At 45.7% G+C, this 23,219-nt stretch overlaps 1 protein-coding gene across 11 annotated transcripts in view; it reads left to right on the top strand.

The window, feature by feature from the left end:
* Window positions 1-23,219, top strand: part of MBNL3 (muscleblind like splicing regulator 3) — a 120,897-nt gene that overhangs the window by 63,534 nt on the left and 34,144 nt on the right. For 8 of the 11 annotated variants that reach the window (XR_012788395.1, XM_075573165.1, XM_075573167.1 and 5 more), the window contains 3 exons: window positions 13,295-13,459; window positions 14,670-14,741; window positions 19,536-19,730. Coding sequence is in view for 10 of the 11 variants with exons in the window: in XM_075573165.1 (XP_075429280.1) it covers window positions 13,295-13,459; window positions 14,670-14,741; window positions 19,536-19,730 (432 nt within the window). In the remaining variant the exon portion in view is untranslated. The remainder of the gene's footprint in view (window positions 1-13,294; window positions 13,460-14,669; window positions 14,742-19,535; window positions 19,731-23,219) is intronic. The other 3 variants (XM_075573168.1, XM_075573166.1, XM_075573164.1) reach the window with 2 other exon arrangements.

Below are 23,219 nucleotides of genomic sequence, written 5' to 3'. Positions count from 1 at the left end.
TAATCCTGAAGAAGTGGATCGCCGGAGCTGGAATTAATGGGGTTCAGCTCCGGAGACCCACTGCTTCAATACTGTATATATAAAAACTAAAAAAATTAAATCTGCCCAATCGGCCCCTGGGGAAACTCCAATTTCCCCCGTGACGTCGTTAGGACACTGCAAAGGGTTAAATTTAAAGCCATGAGAAGTCAAACAAAGTGAGAGAAAAAAACCTGCTTAGAAAACAGTGCCGCTGGCAATGAAACCGATTGTATACGGAGATAAAGGTAGCACATGCAGCTGTCACAATAATGGAGGTAATTTGGCACTAAATCACTTATCACCCCAGAATACACCGCTGAGGAAAAGGACCACCCCACATTTTTAAGTGATAGAAATATTACCTTTCCACTTAACATAAAATACCCTCACAAGGGCCCTGTATTACGGACTTCATTATGGATTTTCACATCCTTCCCCTTTCAGCTTTATCTTATAATTGGGCAGCTGCTTACTACCCGGCCAGTTTGAAGCACAGTTGTTGAAAGCTGTGTACAAACACCAGATCTGGTATGATTTACTAGTAGCCTGAACTAACAGTTCATTGTTTCTGCAGTGTTCCCCTTCAGATAAGTGGGTATTATCTGTAACCACTGAACTCTAACATTGTGACAAAGCGTTATCAGTAGCGCATCTGATTAAGTTGACCATTTCGATCAGAAGCTCTTATAAAAGCAGTGGCTAAACAATATCATCATTATTTCCTGTCTGGTGAGGATAACCTTTTGTTCTTAACAGTCAGATCTGAACAGAAACTTGTGCCAGAAGCACTCCAATGTAGATATCCAAAAAGGCCTGTGCTAGTCCCATAAATAATGTAAAGACTACGTTACCTTCCAGCAGAACAGCAGAGAGAGATAAAACTCAGAGGTAAGTCCACAAAACAATGTATTGAAACAGACACAAAAATCCGACGTTTCGATCCCCAGAGGGATCTTTGGCACCCCCCCAGGAAGAAGATCCCTCTGGGGATCGAAATGTCAGATTTTTGGGTATGTTTTAATACATTGTTTTGTATGTATCTATCTACACACACACCGTTTTTCATCATCTTATATGTTTCATATATGATATTGATATCACTGTACAGTGGGTATGTCAACAAGTACCAGATACACTGCCAGAGGTTCATTTTTATTAAACGAGAAATAGGATTATTTCCTTCGTAGCTCGTAACTGTGTTAAACTGTTGTAATCTAATTTGAAACACTAAGATTACTATACATTTTTATTTCAAAGCGTGTGTTCAAAAATGTTCTGCTGAAACCCCCGAAGACGAGAACGGCTGTCTGATAACAATCGATAACTCGTTGATCCAGCTGCTCCCACTCCTGAAAATTATTTTGTTCAGTCCTCCTAGTGGCCAACCTTTATCATGGACCATAATTCTTGCTCTGTCTCCAGCACTTTATAATGTGCTTATCTTCTTTGCTAAACACCATTTTGTAACTATGCGCTTGATGAGGTCATCACGCCATCATCAATTCCAAATAATATTCATTAGATTATCAAATAATTCTTTCATGTAAAAATCTACTGTGACAAACCTATAATCGCTCAAATTTTCATGAACTTTGAGTGATATTTCTGCAAGATGTGTCGAAAGTAAAAGGATGAGAAAAGCAATAGTCGGCACCCCGGGGGACTTGGTATTAACATCAAAGTTTATTGTGGGACCAATGTTTCAGTCCCAATTTGGACCTTTTTGTGAAGATGGGTTATAGCAACGAGTATCCCGAAGCAACAAAGGGGAAGGGGGCAGGTCCAACACAAGGCAGAAACAACGTCAATACGCCTCCATCATAGTGTTGAGTGGGCACTGATTGAAGAAACCATAATGCTGCATGTTTGATATAAACTCATTCAACGTCTGAAAATGTGAAGGGTCCCCCTTGCTGGGGGCTTGGATAAAAGATTAATGAATGACAAAGGTTCCTGGCGTCCATTATGCAGCAACCTTGCTACCTCATCACCCAGCCGCCTGAATCCAGCCCCTGAGCCAAGCTATCCCATGCGAAGTAGCCAAACGCAGTAAACTACTGTTGCCTTCCTAGAAGCCGGGGGGGGGGGGGGGGGGGACGGGATTTATTAATATATCTATATCTCGCCACTCTTTCAGTAGCAGAATTCAATGTATTTCTGTGAAACCCTAATATTATATACCCCATTGAGTAGATTTGGATTTCAATGGGCTTTTAAATTTTGATCTTTTTTGAGAGCCCCAATACTCGGATGTTGCTTCTTGTCCATTGCTTTTTGCAGAATAACTACAGAAGACGGTTCCAACAATTAAAACCATTGGTTGTTTTTTTGTGGGACCCAGTGTAAAAGTATTGGGAGCCACTGGGCTAATATAACGTCTTACACCATACTGTACTATTTCCCATGCATAACCACTGGAAGTTCAATCAAAACCAAGCCCTTTTATGTCATAGGAATGTCACTTTTCTGGGATGAGCAAGCACCATTGTCCGCATACGCAAATAAGGTGAATGCCCCTGTGTATAAACACATTGGTTATTTCTACATTTCCTTCTTCTTATTTCTATAAACACTGGCATGATTTGCTACTATCCTCAACTAACAATTATCCCTAGTTCCACCGCCCTCGGTCTCTGATTTTCAAGTTCAGTGGCTCCCAATAATCTCCGTTAACTGAAAGCCGCAATATGTTTTTATTTTTTATTTGTATGTTTATTATAGTATTGGAGCGGTGGTCTCCGGAGCTGAACTGCGGGGACCCGCTGCCTCCAGAGGTACTTGCCTCCTAGGTATCTCTTTTCAGTTTAAATGGAATTGGAAGCCGCAAGGGATGACGTCACACCTTCCTATTGGCCTGCGGGACAGTTAAGCGCCGCCATTATGTTAGGCACACAGTTCCCTGGCTGCAGAGATAACGACACCCCCCCCCCCCTACGGAGGTAAGTATCTCTGGAAGCCGGGGGTCCCCCGAGCTGAAATTAACACAGTTCAACTTCGCAGACCACATGCTTCAATCCTGTAGTAATAAAATAAAAAAATGACACCCATAACGCTGCTTGCCTTTAAATCACTGTTTAACTGCTTCCGTTCCCGAGGAGAGGATCATGAACCACTGCGCTAGGGTTCAATATCATCAATTTGATGGGAAATGTCTGTGCTTGAATTTAAAGCAGCAGTCCGCGTTGATCGTTGATTTATTTACATTTATTTGTACATTATTTTACTACTTTAGGAGACCTCTTTGTCCTTTCCAAAGCTGTTCTTTATTTGTATAAAAAGCGGATGGTCAGGCTATTTTCGGTGAAAAAATGCCCCATTGAAGTCAAAAGGCAATGTCCTCCGAGATCGGAGACTTCGGCAGATATGGAATAAGGCCATAAGTGTCCGGGAGTTTAAAATGGAGTTCTCAAAAAAACACCCAATCCGTCTGACGGTTACCATGGTAACCTCAGAAGCTAGCGTTTTAACACTAGGGAGAAAAAAAACATGTTGAATCTTAGAAAGAGCAGGACATGCTCCGGGGGAGAGTTACTAGCATTATAGGGGTTCAACTCCAACCATGAAATAAGTAGGAACTGGACTTTATAAGAGCAATTTTGCCACTTTCATGAGATTTCCATGTATTACTGAGAGCGGCCTCAACCAATCCACATGTTTAATGACTCCGTGCCTGTGGCCCCTTTTCCCCCCTGAATGAAGCATTCTTATTGGTCGGTGTCACAATGAAACATTGTTCAGTGTTAGATGCAGTGTCAGATATCCCATTAAGCGCGTTGGGTCTGGGCCTAGGGTGGCAAAATTTTGGGGTGGCAAAAAATGTTGCCGCCCCCATATGCTTTTGCCGCACTCTCGGGCCTGATGGGGAAGGCACGACCCGTGCCGGCTGCCGCCCTCCTGCTCCTTTTGGAATCCCAGCGTCAAATGACGCCGTGTGACGTCACGAACGTGGCGGCGCACGGTGTCCTGTCGCCATGGCAACGTGCCATCATTATGCGGCGTTTCCGTGGCACCGTGCCGCCATGCGACGTCACATTCGTGACGTCACACGGCGTCGTTTGACGCTGGGATTCCAAAGGAGCAGGGGGTAAGGGGGCGGCCGGCACAGGCAAGTGCCTAGGGGCGGCGGATTTTGAAATGCACTGCTGGTTGGATGTCTTTTTAAAGGGATAAAATAGTGGCCTTGTTTGACTTCTAAAACCAGCAGATCATATAGGTTCCTCCGTGACTTGTCTCCGGTTGTTTTCCAGTAGGGATGTTGTGTTTTGTTGCCATTACATTTGAAGCTTTACTTCTGGGACGAGAATATGAATCTGTGTTTCTCTGGGATGTTTATCTTCATTTGTATCTTAATCCGAGTGTTACCTAGTAGCTGATACTCTCTAGAGTGCACGACAGGGAATATTGAGTTCTTATGTTATTGTAAGGGCGAAGACAAAAAAAAACCATGCGCAAATACAGTTTTAAGTCAAACCAGGTGAAAGTGAAGAAATAAATGTATACCGTCCTTTGATTTGGTACAGCTCTGGAATTGGACTCAATCTTTGGACTCGGACACTGCCATTCGTTATTGTAAGGGTGGTTGGTACTGTACTTGACAGCTCAAACAGGTCCCTCGCAGTGTCATTATCTTAGATTTCAGAAGCAAGATTGTCTGAGAGATTTCAAAGCCCCTGTTCAATATATTGAGAAGCTGTCTTTCCAATGCTGGAGAATGCTTTAACCTCATTCAATTAAATGGAGCTGAACTCTTCCACAGAACAGGAAAGATGAATTGACAGCACAGTAAGGATCTTAGGCTGCGCTTATGCGAATTCGCCCGAAAACAAAATTATTGCCGCCGCTGCGTGCGCTTATAGTGCACGCGACGGAGCAACGTCGCCATAGCCAAAACCCGCCGCCGGCAAAATTTGATTTTTCAAGGGCCGTCGCGTCACGTGACGTCCCTTTAACGAATCAAATTGCGGAAATCCCACGATGCCGCCGACCGGCGAAACATAACTTTCGCCGGTGGTGACGGGTGACGTCACCCATCGCGTCGCCATCGGCGGCACTATAGGCAAAGCTTAATTCTAAATCAGCGGTGCTCAACTCCAGACCTCGAGCTACTAACTAAAGGGTCAGGTTTTGAGGCTATCACTACTATAGCACAGGTCTTTGATTGAGCCACCTGCACTGAAGCAGGGATATTCTGAAAACCTGACCGGTTGGTAATTCTTGAGGACTGGAGTTGAACACCCCTGGTTTAGACTATACTACTGAAGCATAATTAACTTCTATGAAATGCCAATGCATTCCTACAGCTTAACCACTCGTGTAGGGGGTTAATAAATAAAGATTAGTACTGATACTAACAAAACAACTGGACTGTTTTAATGTATCATAATGGAACTTGTTTAGTTCTGGTCACATTCTTGCACAAGATAGAGAAGATTCATAATGTTAAGGTATGTTTGTATTTGATTTAATCCCGTTATTATTCCAGGCAATTATGAGGTATGACAGACCTACACTATTATTTATGCTCCTAAGGATGTCAGTTTACACATGTTAAAACATACTAATGTGAATAAGGACCTTTCTGTAGTTAAACCTGCTATCTGTACTACTCACTCAATCGTTCGTTTGACCTAGGAGTGGTCTGATCCGAATCGTTGCTGATTTGCCACTGGGAGACCAGTGGTTCCGACGATATTCACCTCCACTGTCATTTTTAGGGAGCTTATAATGGCAGCAGACCGGATACTGCCTACAAGCCAATTTGTAAAGATGGGCCCTCTGACTTGAAGTCAGTTAGCTACCCAGCTACCATATTGGAAGAGGGCAACAGTTCTTCATCTGCAGCCCTGCTGCAGTGCTTTACTAGAGGACCCTCTTCTTGAAGAAGGGGCAGAAGTGGAAACTGCTAGTTTAGCGCAACAATGCCACCTGTCCACAAAATGCATTCTGCATGTACTGTCCTCACTTTGCCCCAAATATCTGAGTCATACATTTTATTGTAAAAGACTACTCTTGTCATTTTTAGCAAACCAATCTGAAATGCACAATGCATTGTGGGCCTGTTCAAGCCTGAAGGGGTTACACAGTTGTGTTCCTCTCACTTCTTTTCCAGCACATTGACATTATAAAACAGAAGTACCATTGTGTACCCAAGTGCTGGATTCTTTATTGAGGCCAACACCAGATGCCAACCAATTATGGCATTGCACTCAACATTTCAAGCCACAACAAGGAATAGTGCCAAAGACCTAATGCGGAGTAGGGAAGGATGACTTGGAAACTGTATTTTGCTGTTTTCACTCGGAAACCCTTTCTTTTTGGCAATGTAAACCCAGTGCAGTCTATAATCAGCTGGAGTGTAACGTCTCTATGAAGTCTACAATTTAACATATCCCCCCCCCCCCCCGTTTTAATGTCAGAGAGCTAAATAACAATAATAACAAACGGCCCAGGTGGGCGTTATTAAATAGCTGTCCAATTTTGGGGAGCGCTCGCAGATCTCGTTGTGCATATGGAAGATAAAAGAATACAAATAATGGTGTAGGCAGTAGAAAAAAAATGTGTATAATAAAAAAATATATATTGGTCCCACTCACAAAGTTAGGATGGTAATAAAGGCAGATCAGAGATACCTCCCACTTTTATTTAGAAGCTCCCGGTTACACCCTTTGTTTTCGGGCGTTATTCAATGTATGCTGACTTTGATCTGGTTTTATAGGTAGAGCAAAAGGTTAAAATCTTTGTCATACCATTTATATTGAACAGAAGTCACTTCAAGTTTGCTTTGTAATACATAATGTTATGGAGAAAGTCTCTTTTTTCTTTAATAGGTTTTCTTTGGTTTACAAGCATTAAACAACATTACAATACAGTAAAAAAAATCAATAAAACACACACACATACTTTTACACACAATTATTATTTGTATTGCTCATCTTACTTATAATTTCAAAATTCAACACATTAACACAAATAATAGTAAACGGATAATAGCATTTTCAAAGATTTAATATCAAAACTGTCACCACACAGCCTCCTAACAGTATCTGGCATGAGATTCCCCATTTACTATCTCCCTTATCAGCTCTGTACTATTATATTTTATGGGGAAATTGTAACATGAATTTAAACGTTCAATTCACACAACAGATGTGCGCCAAACTCCGAAATGTAGGTGCCCTTTAATAAATTATTGTGCTGTTTATTTTCCTCTTTAAGAATCATATGATATGCATTCAATCCGTAGACAGTAGTAACTAAAATGTCCCTTTTTAAAGAAATATTCTTTTTAGAAAGACTCTTTACTTTTCAGATTGATAAATATTGTGTGTCTGATCTAAATCAATGCCCAAAAAGCATTGTGCTTATTACCAGGTGTCCAATTTCTTCAATTCACACCGTTATTTTTTTTCACTTAAAACATAGGGAGGCAACAATTTCGCCATTAACACATCCAAAACAGTTTGGTAAATTTGTTTTTAAAGCATAAAAACTTTACTTCCCTTTTCTACTTTCGGCAGTGATGTTATCTGCTACCCCTCTCCCTCCGCCCCCTAAAAAATGAACATTGCTGCATTGAATATATGTAATATACACACTCACAGAAACTCCTAGTTACTGTTGATATAATAACGCAAGCACATACTGTATACGCTGGTTGATTCAGGTGCTCATGTTTGAATGATACCTGTCTCTTGCATCATAGTCTGCAGAACTGGTGTTTAAGGCATGAAGTGGGACTTTATTTAGTAGAGATATTCAGCAATAATTTGGGGGTCTCTCTTCCCTAAAGTCCACCCCCGCATTGCTAAACGCAGCATGTACTTGTTAGGGTTGCTATAGCCTGGATTTCCCAAAACAAACTGTTTTTAAACACTGACAAGACTGTAGCAATGGTGTTTGGGACCAAGACTAAATTTTTAAAGCTTCCAGCGACTGAGCTCCTGATTAGAACCAACGCTAACACCACCCTAACTCCTGTTACTAGTTTTAAATACCTGGGCATATGATTTGACTCCCACTTAACATTCGGGATGCACATTGATACCCTGACAACCAAGACCTATGCCAAACTAGGGGTACTTTACAGGAACAAATCCTCCCTAAATCTCCTGGTCAGAAAACGTATCGCACAGCAGATGCTAATGCCAATTATTGACTATGGAGACATAGTATATGGCTCGGCACCTCAAACCCACCTTATCAAACTTAACACCCTCTACAACTCAATTTGTCGTTTTGTTCTCCAATGCAACTATAACACACATCACTGCGAAATGCTCAAAGAACTAGATTGGTCATCACTAGCGTCTAGGCGCAAAGTTCACCTTTCCTGTCTTGCCTTCAAATTCTTTATGGGCAAGCTACCCGTCTATCTGAATAAGCTCCTCACCCCTACCACATGCAGCACGTATCATCTGAGATCAGACTCCAAAACACTGTTCATGGTCCCAAGGCTCAACAAAGTATCCGGCCGCTCCTCCTTCTCTTACCATGCACCCCAAAACTGGAACAACCTACCAGAGACTCTTACATCCGCCACCAGTCTAAATTCTTTCAAATCTAAGGCTGTCACACATTTTAATCTGGTCTGTAACTGTTTCATACGCCCATAATACAAATTATCTTTAACTGTGCATGCAATGTCTTGTATATAATGTATACCCTGCTCATTATGTAACTGTATTTGTAAACATGTATTATTTGTCTTAACTCTGTGCCCAGGACATACTTGAAAACGAGAGGTCACTCTCAATGTATTACTTCCTGGTAAAATATTTTATAAATAAATAAATAATAGCCTGATCTTGAACTGCTTTGCAAAAATCACCAGTCTCAAAGAGACTTGTCTAAATTCGGTCCAGCTATTTACAATGCTGCCGAATTTGGTTACAAATCCGTGCAATTTTGAAAGGTTCAGTCCGCCATCTTGCTTCAAAATGGCGTCCAGTTGTATCCAAACATAGACAAAAACTTGCTTCTGGATCTCAGGAACCAGAATGCAAAATGTGGTTATGGTAACTTAAGAGGTGTCCCAATGCACAGCGAACAGACAAACAACTTTCCAAAATACACAGTAGATTATAGACTTCTAGCTTTTGGCAGCACTTGGCCGGAGAATTTCCCTGTCTCTTCTACTGGCCAATTGCAAATTTCCAACACACACCAGGAGCCAATAGGCGATTTGTTTATAGTAGTAAAGGTTATCAGCGAGGGTTCATCGGAGCTGGAGCTGATAAGGCTGTAGTTGGGATTTAGGAATAATTTTTATAACATTTAAATCTGGCTGCCCTGTGTGCGTGCGTGCGTGTGATATATAAATATATATATATATATATATATATATATCTACTATATATTTCTGAAAGCACTGTATGTCTGCGTCCTTGGCCCGCCCGCCCCCGCACACCTCTCATTGGCCTGAGGCGGAGTGACGGGCCAAAGGACACACAGGGACAGAGACACACACACACACACACCTCTCTGTCCTCTCCCCCCCCCCCCCATCACACTCACCTCCCTCTCCACTCACCTCCCTCTCCACTCACCTCCCTCCCGCTCAACTCCCTCCACCTCCCGCTCCACTCACCTCCCTCTCCACTCACCTCCCTCCCCGGCGCGGGGACAGGCAGTGGGCAGGGCAGTCTGCCGCTGCCTCCACTCACCTCCCGCTCCCTCTACTCACCTCCCGCTCCACTCACCTCCCCGGCGCAGGGACAGGCAGTGGGCAGGGCAGCCTGCCGCTGCCTCCACTCACCTCCCGCTCCACTCACCTCTCCGGTGCGGGGACAGGCAGTGGGCAGGGCAGCCTGCCGCTGCCTCCACTCACCTCCCGTTCACCTCCCGCTCACCTCGCCTCACCTCCCGCTCACCTCCCTGGCGCGGGGACAGGCATTGGCCAGGGCAGCCTACCGCTGCCACGCGGCACCTAAGATGGCGGCGGATGGAAGGACCCCTTCCTCCCTCGCGGACTAACTAACATGGCGGCGGCCAGAAGGAGAGGTGAGTGTGAGTGTGTGAGTGAGTGAGTGTGTGTGTGTGTGTGTGTGTGTGTGTGGGACACTGTGTGTGTGTCTCTGTGTGCGTGTGTGTGTGTGTTACACTGTGTCTCAGACACTGTAGAGTGGGGACCGGAGCTACACATGGGGGGGTAAGGAGCGGAGAAAGATACAGGGGGAGTGGAGAGGAGGGACCCGTCAATTTAAAGCAAACCAACCCCCCTCCTGTCCACTGCCCCCCCCCCTCCTGTCCACTGTCACCCCCCCTCCTGTCCACTCCCCCCCTCCTGTCCACTCTCCCCCCCTCCTGTCCACTGTCACCCCCCCTCCTGTCCACTGTCACCCCCCCTCCTGTCCACTGTCACCCCCCCTCCTGTCCACTCTCCCCCCCGCTCCCCTTTCTCCCCCCCCCCGCTCCCCTTTCTCCCCCCCCCGCTCCCCTTTCTCCCCCCCCGCTCCCCTTTCTCCCCCCCCGCTCCCCTTTCTCCCCCCCCGCTCCCCTTTCTCCCCCCCCGCTCCCCTTTCTCCCCCCCCGCTCCCCTTTCTCCCCCCCCCGCTCCCCTTTCTCCCCCCCCCGCTCCCCTTTCTCCCCCCCCCGCTCCCCTTTCTCCCCCCCGCTCCCCTTTCTCCCCCCCGCTCCCCTTTCTCCCCCCCGCTCCCCTTTCTCCCCCCCCCCGCTCCCCTTTCTCCCCCCCCCCCGCTCCCCTTTCTCCCCCCCCCCGCTCCCCTTTCTCCCCCCCCCCCGCTCCCCTTTCTCCCCCCCCCCGCTCCCCTTTCTCCCCCCCCCCCCGCTCCCCTTTCTCCCCCCCCGCTCCCCTTTCTCCCCCCCCGCTCCCCTTTCTCCCCCCCGCTCCCCTTTCTCCCCCCCCGCTCCCCTTTCTCCCCCCCCGCTCCCCTTTCTCCCCCCCCGCTCCCCTTTCTCCCCCCCCGCTCCCCTTTCTCCCCCCCCGCTCCCCTTTCTCCCCCCCCACTCCCTTTTCTCCCCCCCCGCTCCCTTTTCTCCCCCCCGCTCCCCTTTCTCCGCTCCCCTTTCTCCCCCCGCTCCCCTTTCTCCCCCCCCGCTCCCCTTTCTCCCCCCCCGCTCCCCTTTCTCCCCCCCCTGCTCCCCTTTCTCCCCCCCTGCTCCCCTTTCTCCCCCCCTGCTCCCCTTTCTCCCCCCCCCGCTCCCCTTTCTCCCCCCCCGCTCCCCTTTCTCCCCCCCCCGCTCCCCTTTCTCCCCCCCCCCCGCTCCCCTTTCTCCCCCCCGCTCCCCTTTCTCCCCCCCGCTCCCCTTTCTCCCCCCCGCTCCCCTTTCTCCCCCCCCTCCCCTTTCTCCCCCCCTCCCCTTTCTCCCCCCCTCCCCTTTCTCCCCCCCCCGCTCCCCTTTCTCCCCCCCCCGCTCCCCTTTCTCCCCCCCCCGCTCCCCTTTCTCCCCCCCCTCTCCCCTTTCTCCCCCCGCTCCCCTTTCTCCCCCCCCCCGCTCCCCTTTCTCCCCCCCCGCTCCCCTTTCTCCCCTCCCCCCTCCTCCTTTCTCCCCTCCTCCCTTCTCCCTCCCCCCTCCTCCCCTTTCCCTCCCCCTCCCCTTTCCCTCCCCCTCCCCTCCTCCCCTTTCCCTCCCCCTCCCCTCCTCCCCTTTCCCTCCCCCTCCCCTCCTCCCCTTTCCCTCCCCCTCCCCTCCTCCCCTTTCCCTCCCCCTCCCCTCCTCCCTTTTCCCTCCCCCTCCTCCCCTTTCCCTCCTCCCTTTTCCCTTTCCCTCCCCCCCTTTCCCTCCCCATCCTCCCCTCCCACACCCTTCTCCCACACCCTTCCCCCTTCCCACACCCTACCCCCTTCCCCCCCCTCCCACACCCTTCCCCCCCTTCCCACCAATCTTCGCCTTCCTGCCCGCCTTCCTGCCTCCCCGCCTCTGCTTTCGCGCCCACCCGCCTCTGCCTTTCACCCGCCCTTACTCCGCCCGCCTCTGCCTTTCACCCACCGCCTCACAGCCGCTGCATGCACTCAACAGACTCCCGCCACACTCGACACATACCTGCCGCCACACACACCTGCTGCCTCCCGCCCCTACGCACCGACATCACTGACCCAACGCGTCACACCCTAGCAGAACCCCCACTCACAGAGAGCACTCACAACCCATGTGCCACCCGCCGCCTCACACCCTAGCAGGACCCCCACTCACAGACAGCACTCACAACCCACGCACCACCTGCCGCCTCACACCCTAGCAGGACCCCCACTCACAGACAGCACTCACAACCCACGCGCCACCTGCCGCCTCACACCCTAGCAGGACCCCCACTCACAGACAGCACTCACAACCCACGCGCCACCTGCCACCTCACACCCTAGCAGGACACACGCCTCACATTTTTACATCTGTTATGTCACCAAAATATACATTGTACTGTGGTGTGTTTACAATAAACCATTTTTAAACAACATCGTATTACATTTTATTCCATCTTTCTTTTCAACATTATTATCCAACCATAACAAAAAATACTCACCTATTGTTCCACGATTTATAAATAATACTACCTATTACGCATTTACATCCCGGGCAACGCCGGGTCTCTCAGCTAGTATATATATATATATTAGTGCAGAATAAATGAGTGCTTCAGTATTAGGTGATACCTTTTTTTTATTGGACTAACAATGTGTCATCTGTTATATATATATATATATATAACGGATGACACATTGTTAGTCCAATAAATATATGTATATATATATATATATACATATACAGACACACAAGTATAACACAACTGCCGCTGTGTTATAGGTAGAACACTGTCTACAGTGTTACCCCTATTGCAGGGATCGTTTTGAGGAAACATAAATATTTATGTGTTAAGGTAACAGAAAGCAAGGACCTATAGTCCCATTGAGTTTCATTTGCCTCATGTGTGTTGTACATGAATACAGAGGAAAGGAAATACATGCATGAGCTTGCTGCTATTGGTGGCTGAGGTGTTTTTTTTTTTGTTTTTTGCAGGGCTTGACGGTTCTAGATCAGGGGGTGGCCAACTCCAGTCCTCAAGGGCCACCAACAGGTCAGGTTTCCAGGATATCCCTGTTTCAGCACAGGTAGTGCAGTCATGAGTGAGCCACTTATTGAGCCACCTGTGCTGCAGCAGCAGGGATATCCTGCAAAGCTGACCTGTTTGTGGCCAGTGGGGACTGGTATTGGCCGCCTCCTGATGCGTTGATTCATAGCACGTGTATTGTTATTATTACTGCGTGTCTGTGAGGCCTCAGAGTTGATGCGTCTTTGTCTTGTCCCATTTTTTTAGGGTCGGTGTACGAGAGAGAACTGTAAATACCTGCACCCTCCCCCGCACTTAAAAACCCAGCTTGAAATCAACGGACGTAACAATCTCATACAGCAGAAGACCGCCGCGGCAATGCTTGCGCAGCAAATGCAGTTCATGCTCCCTGGCACGCAGCTACAGCCAATTGTGAGTATCCATACATTTTAATAGCGCAATGCAGGGGTGGCCAACGCCGGTCCTCAAGGGCCACCAACAGGTCAAGCTTTCAGGATATCCCTGCTTCAGCACAGGTGGCACAATCAGTGGCTCAGTCGAAGACTGAACTCCGGCACTGAAGGGGGGTTAACAGGAAGCTGCAATTACATCCGTTGCGGCTTCCTATTGGGCCGCAGGACCTGCAGGGTTTGGCGGCGGTTGGGAATTCCCAACGAAGTCGAAGACTGAGCCACTGATTGTGCCACCTGTGCTGAAGCAGGGATATCCTGAAAACCTGACCGGTTGGTGGCCTTGAGGACTGGCGTTGGCGACCCCTGGCGCAGTGTATAAAAATAGATATGGGATGTGTGATCTTAGAAAACCTTGAATCAAGTGTTTTTTTTAGGACAGTGAAATTGCTATTGTTTGTACATGGGCTCACCAGGGCAACTGGCATGTATTTAAAGCAGCAAACCCACCTACATTTTGGTTTATGTAGATATATTTTTGATGGAACTCAAGCCATGGGGAGGGGGCGGGGCCCTGTGGGACTGTAAGCCAGGCTATTTGTAGGTCCTGGAAAACACCCTCCTGGTTCCCGAGATGGCTAATGTTTTTAGGTGCCAGCACTCTTCCTGGTTCTTGAAACAAGGCACGATTCCGGAATTCCCAACGGCCGCCAAGCCCTGCAGGTCCTGCGGCCCAATAGGAAGCCGCAACAGATGACGTTGCAGCTTCCTGTTAACCCCTCCCTTCAGTGCCGGAGGGTCGTGCCACCGCCACTTCCTGATCACGTGACCTCTTTTCGGAGCAGTCATGTGATCCATCCCCGGTTGTCGGGCCGATGGGAAGGGGAAGGGGCGCCGAACGTGTACAGCCTCCCCCCTCCCCCAAAAAAACTAACAGAGACTAGTGATGTACAGTGTACATTAAAAGGGGGCTGTCACTTTTGTTGATGTACAATGTATGTCATTAGGGCACTGAAGTAGTTAACTGCGGGGGCCATCTTAGAAAATCCAGGAAGTGAACTGGCATCTAAAATCCCAGGCACCTCAGCAGCCAGGGGGTTCAACTCCTCAGGAGCCCCCAGTTTGTATTCTACGGAGAGAAAAAAAATGTATGTGGAAAATGGACAGGATTGCTGCTTTAATATTGAGGTATGACTGTTCTTTGGTGTGTTTCTGAGGTTGTTTTTTCCCAGTTTCAGATGCAGCAACGCCCCTTGCTCCACTGTGCTCCGATTAGTAGAGATTACCACCAACTAAAGCACCTGGTAGCTATATTCTGTATTTACACAAGTGACATTGTGTGAATTTCCTCACTAGTTCAGTTCTCCATTGCAAAACCTGATGTGTAACTTGTTGGCCCCTATTTAAAAATGTGAGAAGCTTTGTGAATAACGCACATCTAGCAGTGCAGTGGTGTGATGCATCATTTACCTGTACGTTACCCTCGTTTGCACTATATTGAATAGCAACCATTATCTGCTACTGTACATATTACCCAAGGCCACTAGCGACAAAGCCAACTTTCTCTCAGCCTTCCTCCTACTAAATATGGCCTATTTTGTTGTATGGTGAATCATGGTAGAATACTCCAGCTTCACAAATAAGAGTTTAGAAACAAATTCTCTGCTGCAGCTCTACTTAACGCGAATAATTAAGCGTACGCAGATTCCACTTCACCCCAAATGTGCCTGTAAATTGTGTATTATTTTTAAATACTTCCGCTCAGAACGCATCAGACCCTGAAAGAGGGCTCAAGGAAAGAAACATGAACTTAATATAATGTAACGAAGTTATGTGCGTGCCATGATTCCAATTAGCAGATGTTGAATTTAATATACTGCAGAAATGTAGCACTTTGTATGAGTGGAGTTGGCTTCCTGTAAATCTCAAATTTTGATTACTGTAAATATGCACATATTATTTTAATTAGATACCTTTTTTTTCACACCACAAGACATTTTTATTGTTCTATAGGGGTGCTTATAGACACTAAACATTATAAAGAGACACATCCACAATTGGACATGGATGCCCAGAGAAATAGATGTAAAACAGTAGACATACTAAGGGTGCAAGTGGGGAGTAATGTTACTCCCACGAGGGCTGGTGCAGGATTAGAGTGTGGTGATTCTAGCTAAGTGATTAAAATACTGTAGGTTGCAGATACAGTAGTAGGAGGTTACAATAGTCCAGGCAGGTAATGATAAGGTCGTGTATGACCATTAATAGTAGTAATTTCACATTAAACACAACTTGAACCACTTCAATTCCCGGCTTCACCAGCATCCGCAGCAGAGCTTGCAGGGAACCGTTGTGCCTACTTCTGTCAACAGGCTGTAAACATCTTCTGCTTTTGCTACCACATAAAACGCTTGGGAGTCTCCAACACTGCCAGTTCTCTGCTTCTGCCTTCCCAAGAAAATGTGACTTTAATTACAAGATGCCAGGGATTTGGAGACATCCTGCCTGGTCCCTAATTACAATAAGGACTGCAGAGAAGTGCAGTGACCAGGACAGGGAAGGATCACCATGCATGGCCCCTACAAGTCTGATATCCTAGTATTCTCCTAAATTGCTCTACCTCCCAGAGTCCTTTCTGTTCCTCAAACAACCAGGTGATACACTGGTTCTAGTTAAGTGTTCATTCAGCTATCAAATGATCTCCCTTCTCTGTGTTGCTTAGACATTTTCTCTCCAACCATTTGTGACTTGTATATTTAACCATCATGTTCACTATTGTATACATTATGATGGGATTATGTAGATATTTTCATTTCTTTTTCCTTTCCCGGCAGTATCTGAACACAATAGTACACTTGTACAGTCACTGACATTTAATGGTATCAAATACACATTTGGATTGGCTTCACTTTCAGGCAAACCTTCTGATACTGTTTACATTGATTCTTGCTTTTCTGCTTTATTTACTCTTTAATACTTCAGGGCTGACCTTTTTCTTTTTCTTTTTTTTTTATATATATACACAAGAATGCCTGCCATTTCCTCCAAGAGGAAAAAATAATTGGTTTCCTCCCCTGTAATTAAATTATATTATTTATAAGCAGAAAAAAAAAGAGGGCAAATAATACATGAACATCACTTTCTGGGTCTTTCCGCATGCCTAATAAAAAGAAATCATGTGACCCTTTCTCGGGCGGGCGGGCGATGCATTGCAGGCTCCATGGCGATGAAAGGATCAGCAACATGTTCATTGAAAGAGCAAAACTCAAATGTTATTAGCCCTTTGAGTGCCATGACCTGCCCGACACATCGCTATCACATGATCGCAGCGTCGCTTATTACTGAAGCGGACGAGTCCTCCTCGCCCGTTTCCCCCGCGTGCCTGAACGCGTTGGCGCAGAACACGAGGTCCCCCCTGAAAACTAGTTAAAATAGCCAATGACGTAGCCCAGGAGTGGCCAACTCCTAGTCCTCAAGGGCCACCAACAGGTCTGGTGTCCAGCATATCCCTGCTTCAGTACGGGTGGCTCTGTCTTGGACATTTGAATGAGATCAGAATGAAAAACAGAACCCCAGGAAGGAATTTTTTTATTTATTAGTAATTATTCTTCATAATAGCCCATCACAGTGCCCACGAGGGCAGTTATATTGCCGCCAGCATTTGCGTAACCATGGAGACTAGTTCATATGGGGTCCATTTTTTTTTTTTTTTTTTTAAGGCGAGCAATCCATTCACGCGTGAGGATATGAGAACATTCCTCTGTAGGTTGTTTCATATTTTACCCCTATTTGTTTATAAAATATCTTACCATGGGAAAACCGAGAGCCCATACAATATATTACTGCATTAATCTAATACAACGTTACAGAGGGAACTGACAGCCCATACACTATATTATTGCATTAATCTAATACAACGTTACAGAGGTAACTGAGAGCTCATACAATATATTCTTGCATTAATATAATACAAAGTTACAGAGGTAGCAACATTTGATGTCAAATGTAGCACCGCTCTATTGCAACAAATGGTAATACCTGCATCGCTTTCTTCTCACGCGATATTCAACATGTTTTTTGACGCAGTGCATTATTGGGAGCAATAGCATCTGCTACATCTGTACATATAAATGTGCACATATTTATACCCCCAAAAAGTTGAGGGCACCCTCAGTCTGCTCTCCCAAGAGCATCCCGCGGCCATTTTTTCTTCACCATGGCTTCTGTCATGAGCAGGAGGATAACATTGTGTGGGCAGCAGTCTGGTTACTGATTTGCCTTCCCTTATCTCGTATTCTATACCTGCCAACTTACTCCAAGCTAGCTCTGTGATTATGCTCCTGTCCTATTTTTAGTGTGCAACTCCAGTCCTCAAGCCCTCCCCCAACAGGCCAGGTTTTCAGTATATGTCCGCTTCAGCACAGGTAGCTTTGATTGAGCCACCTGTGCTGAAGCAGGGACTGATTGAGCCATCTGTGTTGAAGCAGGGACTGATTGAGCCACCTGTGCTGAAGCAGGGACTGATTGAGCCACCTGTGCTGAAGCCGGGACTGATTGAGCCATCTGTGCTGAAGCTATAATATCCTGAAAACCTGACCTGTTGGGCGGATGAGTGGGGTGGCTTGAGGACTGGCGTTGAGCTCCCTTGTCATAAAGGAAGACCTGAAAAAAGTCCAACCTGGATTATTATCACACTACAAAATGGAGTCACGGATGCTGATAGCACAAACCTTTTAAAAAGGTCTTATTTATATTATTAAAAAGGGCTTGTCATATTATATGCTTATAAATTCTTCAAGTTGGTCACAGACTTATTATTGATTTAGAATAGTATTTTTAAATAATGGTTCCAGTTGGTTTAAGGTTGGAAGCTTTAGTATAGTGCAGCAGGGGAATTCATGTGATATATATATATATATATATATACGGTATACTGTGTGGGGAAATCGCACACAGCATTTATCATCACTCCTGTTGCATAAATAAATATGTAGGGGATTTAGCATATACATTTTGTCCATGATGTTTTATGCTGGAGCCATCACTCAGGCTTGCTGGAGTAATGAATTTATTCAAAGGTGCATTACCCTCTATCGATAAACCGTGAGGATAAGACAGGAAGAGGATTCTGGGAGAGCAAATAACAACCACAAAGTCTCCCTGACACCATGTCAATCATTCAACCGAAAATAGTTTACGTCGATTTTTATTTTTTTTCCTCTAGTTTAACATTTGGAATTAGTCAGTGTTTAACTCGGTGGTTTTCAACCTTTTTTTGGTTGAGGAACGCCTATAATTATAGTGTGAAATTCTGTCGAACCCCAACCCTCTCTAATAGCGCGTCTGAGATCAGATGCATTGTAATGAACCCCAACCCTCTCTAATAGCGAGTCTGAGATCAGATGCATTGTAAATTGTTCTGTATTTGGTACCATTTTCAAATGACCTGACAATTACAGGGGAACCCTTTAGGGATTCCCGGGGAACCCAAAGACTCCTAAGAACCCTGGCTGGAAAACACTGGTCTAACTCCGAGCTGAGGCAAGATTGCCACTTGAACAACAGATACAACATATTTATAAATATAAAACACAGATACATGTTCCATCTGCAATAATAACATCTGTTTTTGTCTTCTGAAACATATTGTACAAATCAGAACAAAAGCTAAAAGTGAAAACAATAAATATGTATTAATCAACTTCCCAGAACCTCCATATGTTAGAGAAACTAATATGAAAATGATAATAAGCACAGTGTTTGCTAAGCTTGATATGAGCTGTAGCTGGAGAGATTTGAAAAATAGACCTAGTTTTATATGCACTTCATTAGGCGTTAAAGCTTTAATACGCACAGAGGAAATAGTAGCTGTTTGTGTTTATCACACACCCCCCCCCCAACCCCCCAAAAAGGAATCATCTACAAATGAAGAGTGAATCACACATCTTTGGAATACCACTGCATGAACAGTAAATGTAAAAATATGGGACATGAATAAAAATGGGTTTTAAAAATGGAGGTGCCAGTATAGGCATCATTAAACATTTATTGCAGGAATTTGGCTTCAACACTCTGCTGTTTTTCTTTCTTGCCAACAGACCACGTTTCCTGTGACTCAATCGCTTGCAACGAGCCCGTCCATGGCTTTTAGCCCATACCTAAGTCATGTCTCTCCAGGGATGGGCTTGGTTCCTGCAGAGCTTCTACCAAATACCCAAGTCCTGGTTTCTGGAAACCCTGCTGGTCCCGGGGGTTCTCCTGGTCAGAAATTGATGCGCACAGACAAACTGGAGGTATGTGGGGGATGTGAAGGCCCTGGCAGGATTTCATGCTGGGTAGTGGTCTCCTACTGGTGGGTTGGAGTATTTTATTATCGGTTATTTGTGACGCACCAGCATATGCCACAGCGTGGTACAATGGGGGGTACGGAGATTTGATCATTACATAAGCAGAGTTACATACAAAAAAGAATGGGGGAGCACAGTTATAGGAAACGGGCAGTGTAAAATCTCTAGTGATCGATACGGATAGAGTAGTTAACACATCTATTAAAGTGATGGTTCACGGGGTGGATACCAAATTCAAAAGGTATACATACATTAATGTGTATGTGTGGGTGGAAGGATAAAAGAATATATAACTTACACGGCCTTGTGTAAGTTCAGTCACATCAAGGTTTCTTTGGGTTTCCCGTCGCCTTGGAGTGATATGTTTTCTTCTGCGATTTAGACTCCTCTTCTTGGTGTATATTCAGCTTTCTTCGTTCATTTGGTGTACCCCAAATAAAGACAAATGGCTACAAACAGGTAATGAGGGCCCTGCTCGGGAGAGCTTACAATCTAGGGCAATGGTCGCCAAGGCGGTGCCCACAGGCACCATGGCGCCGCTAAGTTTTTTTTTTTTTTTTTTTTTTTTTTGTGGGTTCCTGCCAGGGCTGCTGACGGGGGTGGGCGGGGAGAGAAGGGACAACTGCTCTTCCCCCTGCAGTGAGCCTGGCCTCGCTCTCCCCTCCCTTGCAGTGGGCCCAGTTTCCGGTGTTAGCCCCACCCTGCGCCAGAAGTTGGGCTGTTCGGCGCAGCACCGAAAGCTTCCAGGGAAAATGTGTGTTTTGTATGGGGGGGTGGGGGGGCTATGTGTATTGGGGAGAGGTGGGGGAAGATGTGTGTGTTAATTGTTGGTGCCCCCCCACTCACACCTGAACTCTCCAGTGTGCCCTTGGGCACAAAAAGGTTGGGTACCCCTGATCTAGAGTAGTGGTCTCCAACCTTTTGCCTTAAGAGGACCGGCAACAACAAAAAAAAGGACCAGTTAATACCAAAAATACTAAAAAAGGGCTGACGTTAAACATGCTAACATATGTATATATATATAAAAAAAAAAAACTTTGCGATCGGGGGGCGTGGCACATAAGGGAGGGGGCATCTCATTGCCTGGATCGGGAGTGTGTGCGCATTGACTGGTGCTGGTTCGTTGTTGAAGGGTCATTTGACCCTTAAGCGCGCTTGGACATCAATTTTCCCTGTCTCCCCAAGCGCTGAGCATTGCTAAGCGCACGTGCGTGCACACGCAGTGTGGACATGCGCATCGAATAACATTGATTTGATCGTGCCAAGTGCGCGTCGCTACACTGTGGCCGCAGCCTAAGGATGCGCTTATAGTGCCTTGAGACGCGACGTCGCTCCGAATCAAATACATTGACTCCGTCGCAAGCGCTTATAGTAAGTGTGACGGAGCGGCAACATTTTTTGAAGCCGGGTAAATTTAATTTTTTTTAGAGACAGTCGCCACATGACTGTCTCTGAACCAATCAGAGACCGTGGCCCGCCCCCTTTCGTGACGTCACTGGCGACAGTCGCAGACAATTTAATTATAAGTTTAGCTGGTGGTGATGACGGGTGACGTCATCGGTCGCGTCGCCGTCGCCTGCATTATAAGCGCGGCCTAAGAGTGTCACATATGTATGCAGTGACCAGGACTGAAGTATGAAGCCGTTTTTATTAGACTGTCATAGTGCTGGCCATTTTTAGGAGTGCTCACACAAAAAAAATGTGTTTTTAAATTAATATTTCTCCAAGACCGAAAGCTACTGGAGAATTTTTACAAAGGAGAACGAATGGGAATATATCGGCAACAATATGCTTTGTGGTTAACTGAGTGACGTGGCACCTTCCATTAGCCGTTCAACATCACAGACAATTCCTTTTCTCCATTAAAGTAATAATGTTGCAGTATATAACAACACATAGAGAAAAGGAAAGTATATAGGTATGTATGTAGGTTATGTATGTAGGTCTTTATTTATATAGCGCCATTAATGTACATAGCGCTTCACAGCAGTAATACACGTGACAATCATATAAATAACAAATAATAAAAATAATACATAATGGGAAGAAGTTCTTCAGACATAAAAGTGACATTCAGGACAAGGAGTCCCTGCCCCAAAGAGCTTACAATCTAATTGATGTGTCAATATATGGTTCTGCCATGTTCAATTTTTTGAGTCCTAGCTGGTTCTCTGCATATTAACACAATACACACACACACATACACGTGTGTGTGTATTGATATTAATATATATAAAGTTGAAAAATGCAAAACACTTATTGTTTCATTGCAATCACTGTGTCCTAAGCTAAGGCACAATATCAGAAACGGGCTAAATCGGCAGTCCTCTCCCCTCTCCCCCCCACCTCCCCCTCCACCCACACCAACTCCCTCGAAATGAACGTGCTATCCTTTGCATTGATATTAACTCATTCTATATACAGTCAGCCTTTCTTCGCTCTGTAGATGATCTAGAACACAGCATCTTACTAAGCCTGTTTATTTGGTGCAGTGATTTGCTACACACTTTGCTCCATAGAAATAATGTATTTGCTGGACTTATTCAGGTAAAGAAGGTGGCAGCTCTCAATGCAATGAGATTTACTTGTAGGTTTCAAAAAGACATCATGAAAGCCTGCCAAAGCACTTCACAAAGCACTTCAGCCACATGGTCTGTTTCATAGCTCCCAAAGGCCAGAGAAGAGAAGGACAATGTTATTACTAGACATTTAATACAATTAAAATGTTTAATGCATGGAGGGAAGGAAATGATTGAAGAAGCCTTTTAAATAAATGGAGGGATCATTACAAAATAATGTCTCCATTTTCTTTTCAATATTATTATTATTATTTTTAAATTCTATTTCAAAGATGGACATTACTATATCTGGGAATACAAGGCATTCAGGAACTTCAGATTTCATGTGAGAAAGCTATTTATTGACAACGTTTTGGCTGTCAATAGAGCCTTCCTCAGGGTGAATCGTGTATACTGTAGGTATCTAAGGACCACTGCCTATTCGCTGCAATGGTTACTTTAATCCAGGGGCGGCCAACTCCAGTCCTCAAGGGTCACCAACAGGTTAGGTTTTAAGCATATCCCTGCTTCAGCACAGATGGCTCAATCAGTGGCTCAGTCAACAACTGTACCACCTGTGCTGTTGCAGAGATATCCTGAAAACCTGACCTGTTTGTGGCCCTTATGACTGGAGTTGGCCGCCCATGCTTTAATCCCTTAGCAGCTTTGCAATCTTTTACAAGATCCACTATCCCCCAATGGCTGAAGTGGCTCCCAAACCAATACTCAAGTGCACACAAAATGTTAGCAGTATCGTGTGTGTGTGTGTGTGTGTGTGTGTGTGTGTGTGTGTCCAAAACGATGACCAAAATTATGTGTTGCGCAACATGAAGAAAAGAGTCTTGTAACAGTGCCTAGAAGATCATTGGGGAGGCCT

This window comes from Ascaphus truei, chromosome 16 (assembly GCF_040206685.1).
Source record: "Ascaphus truei isolate aAscTru1 chromosome 16, aAscTru1.hap1, whole genome shotgun sequence".
NCBI lineage: Eukaryota > Metazoa > Chordata > Amphibia > Anura > Ascaphidae > Ascaphus > Ascaphus truei.
This window is presented reverse-complemented; position numbering and strand designations above follow the sequence as displayed.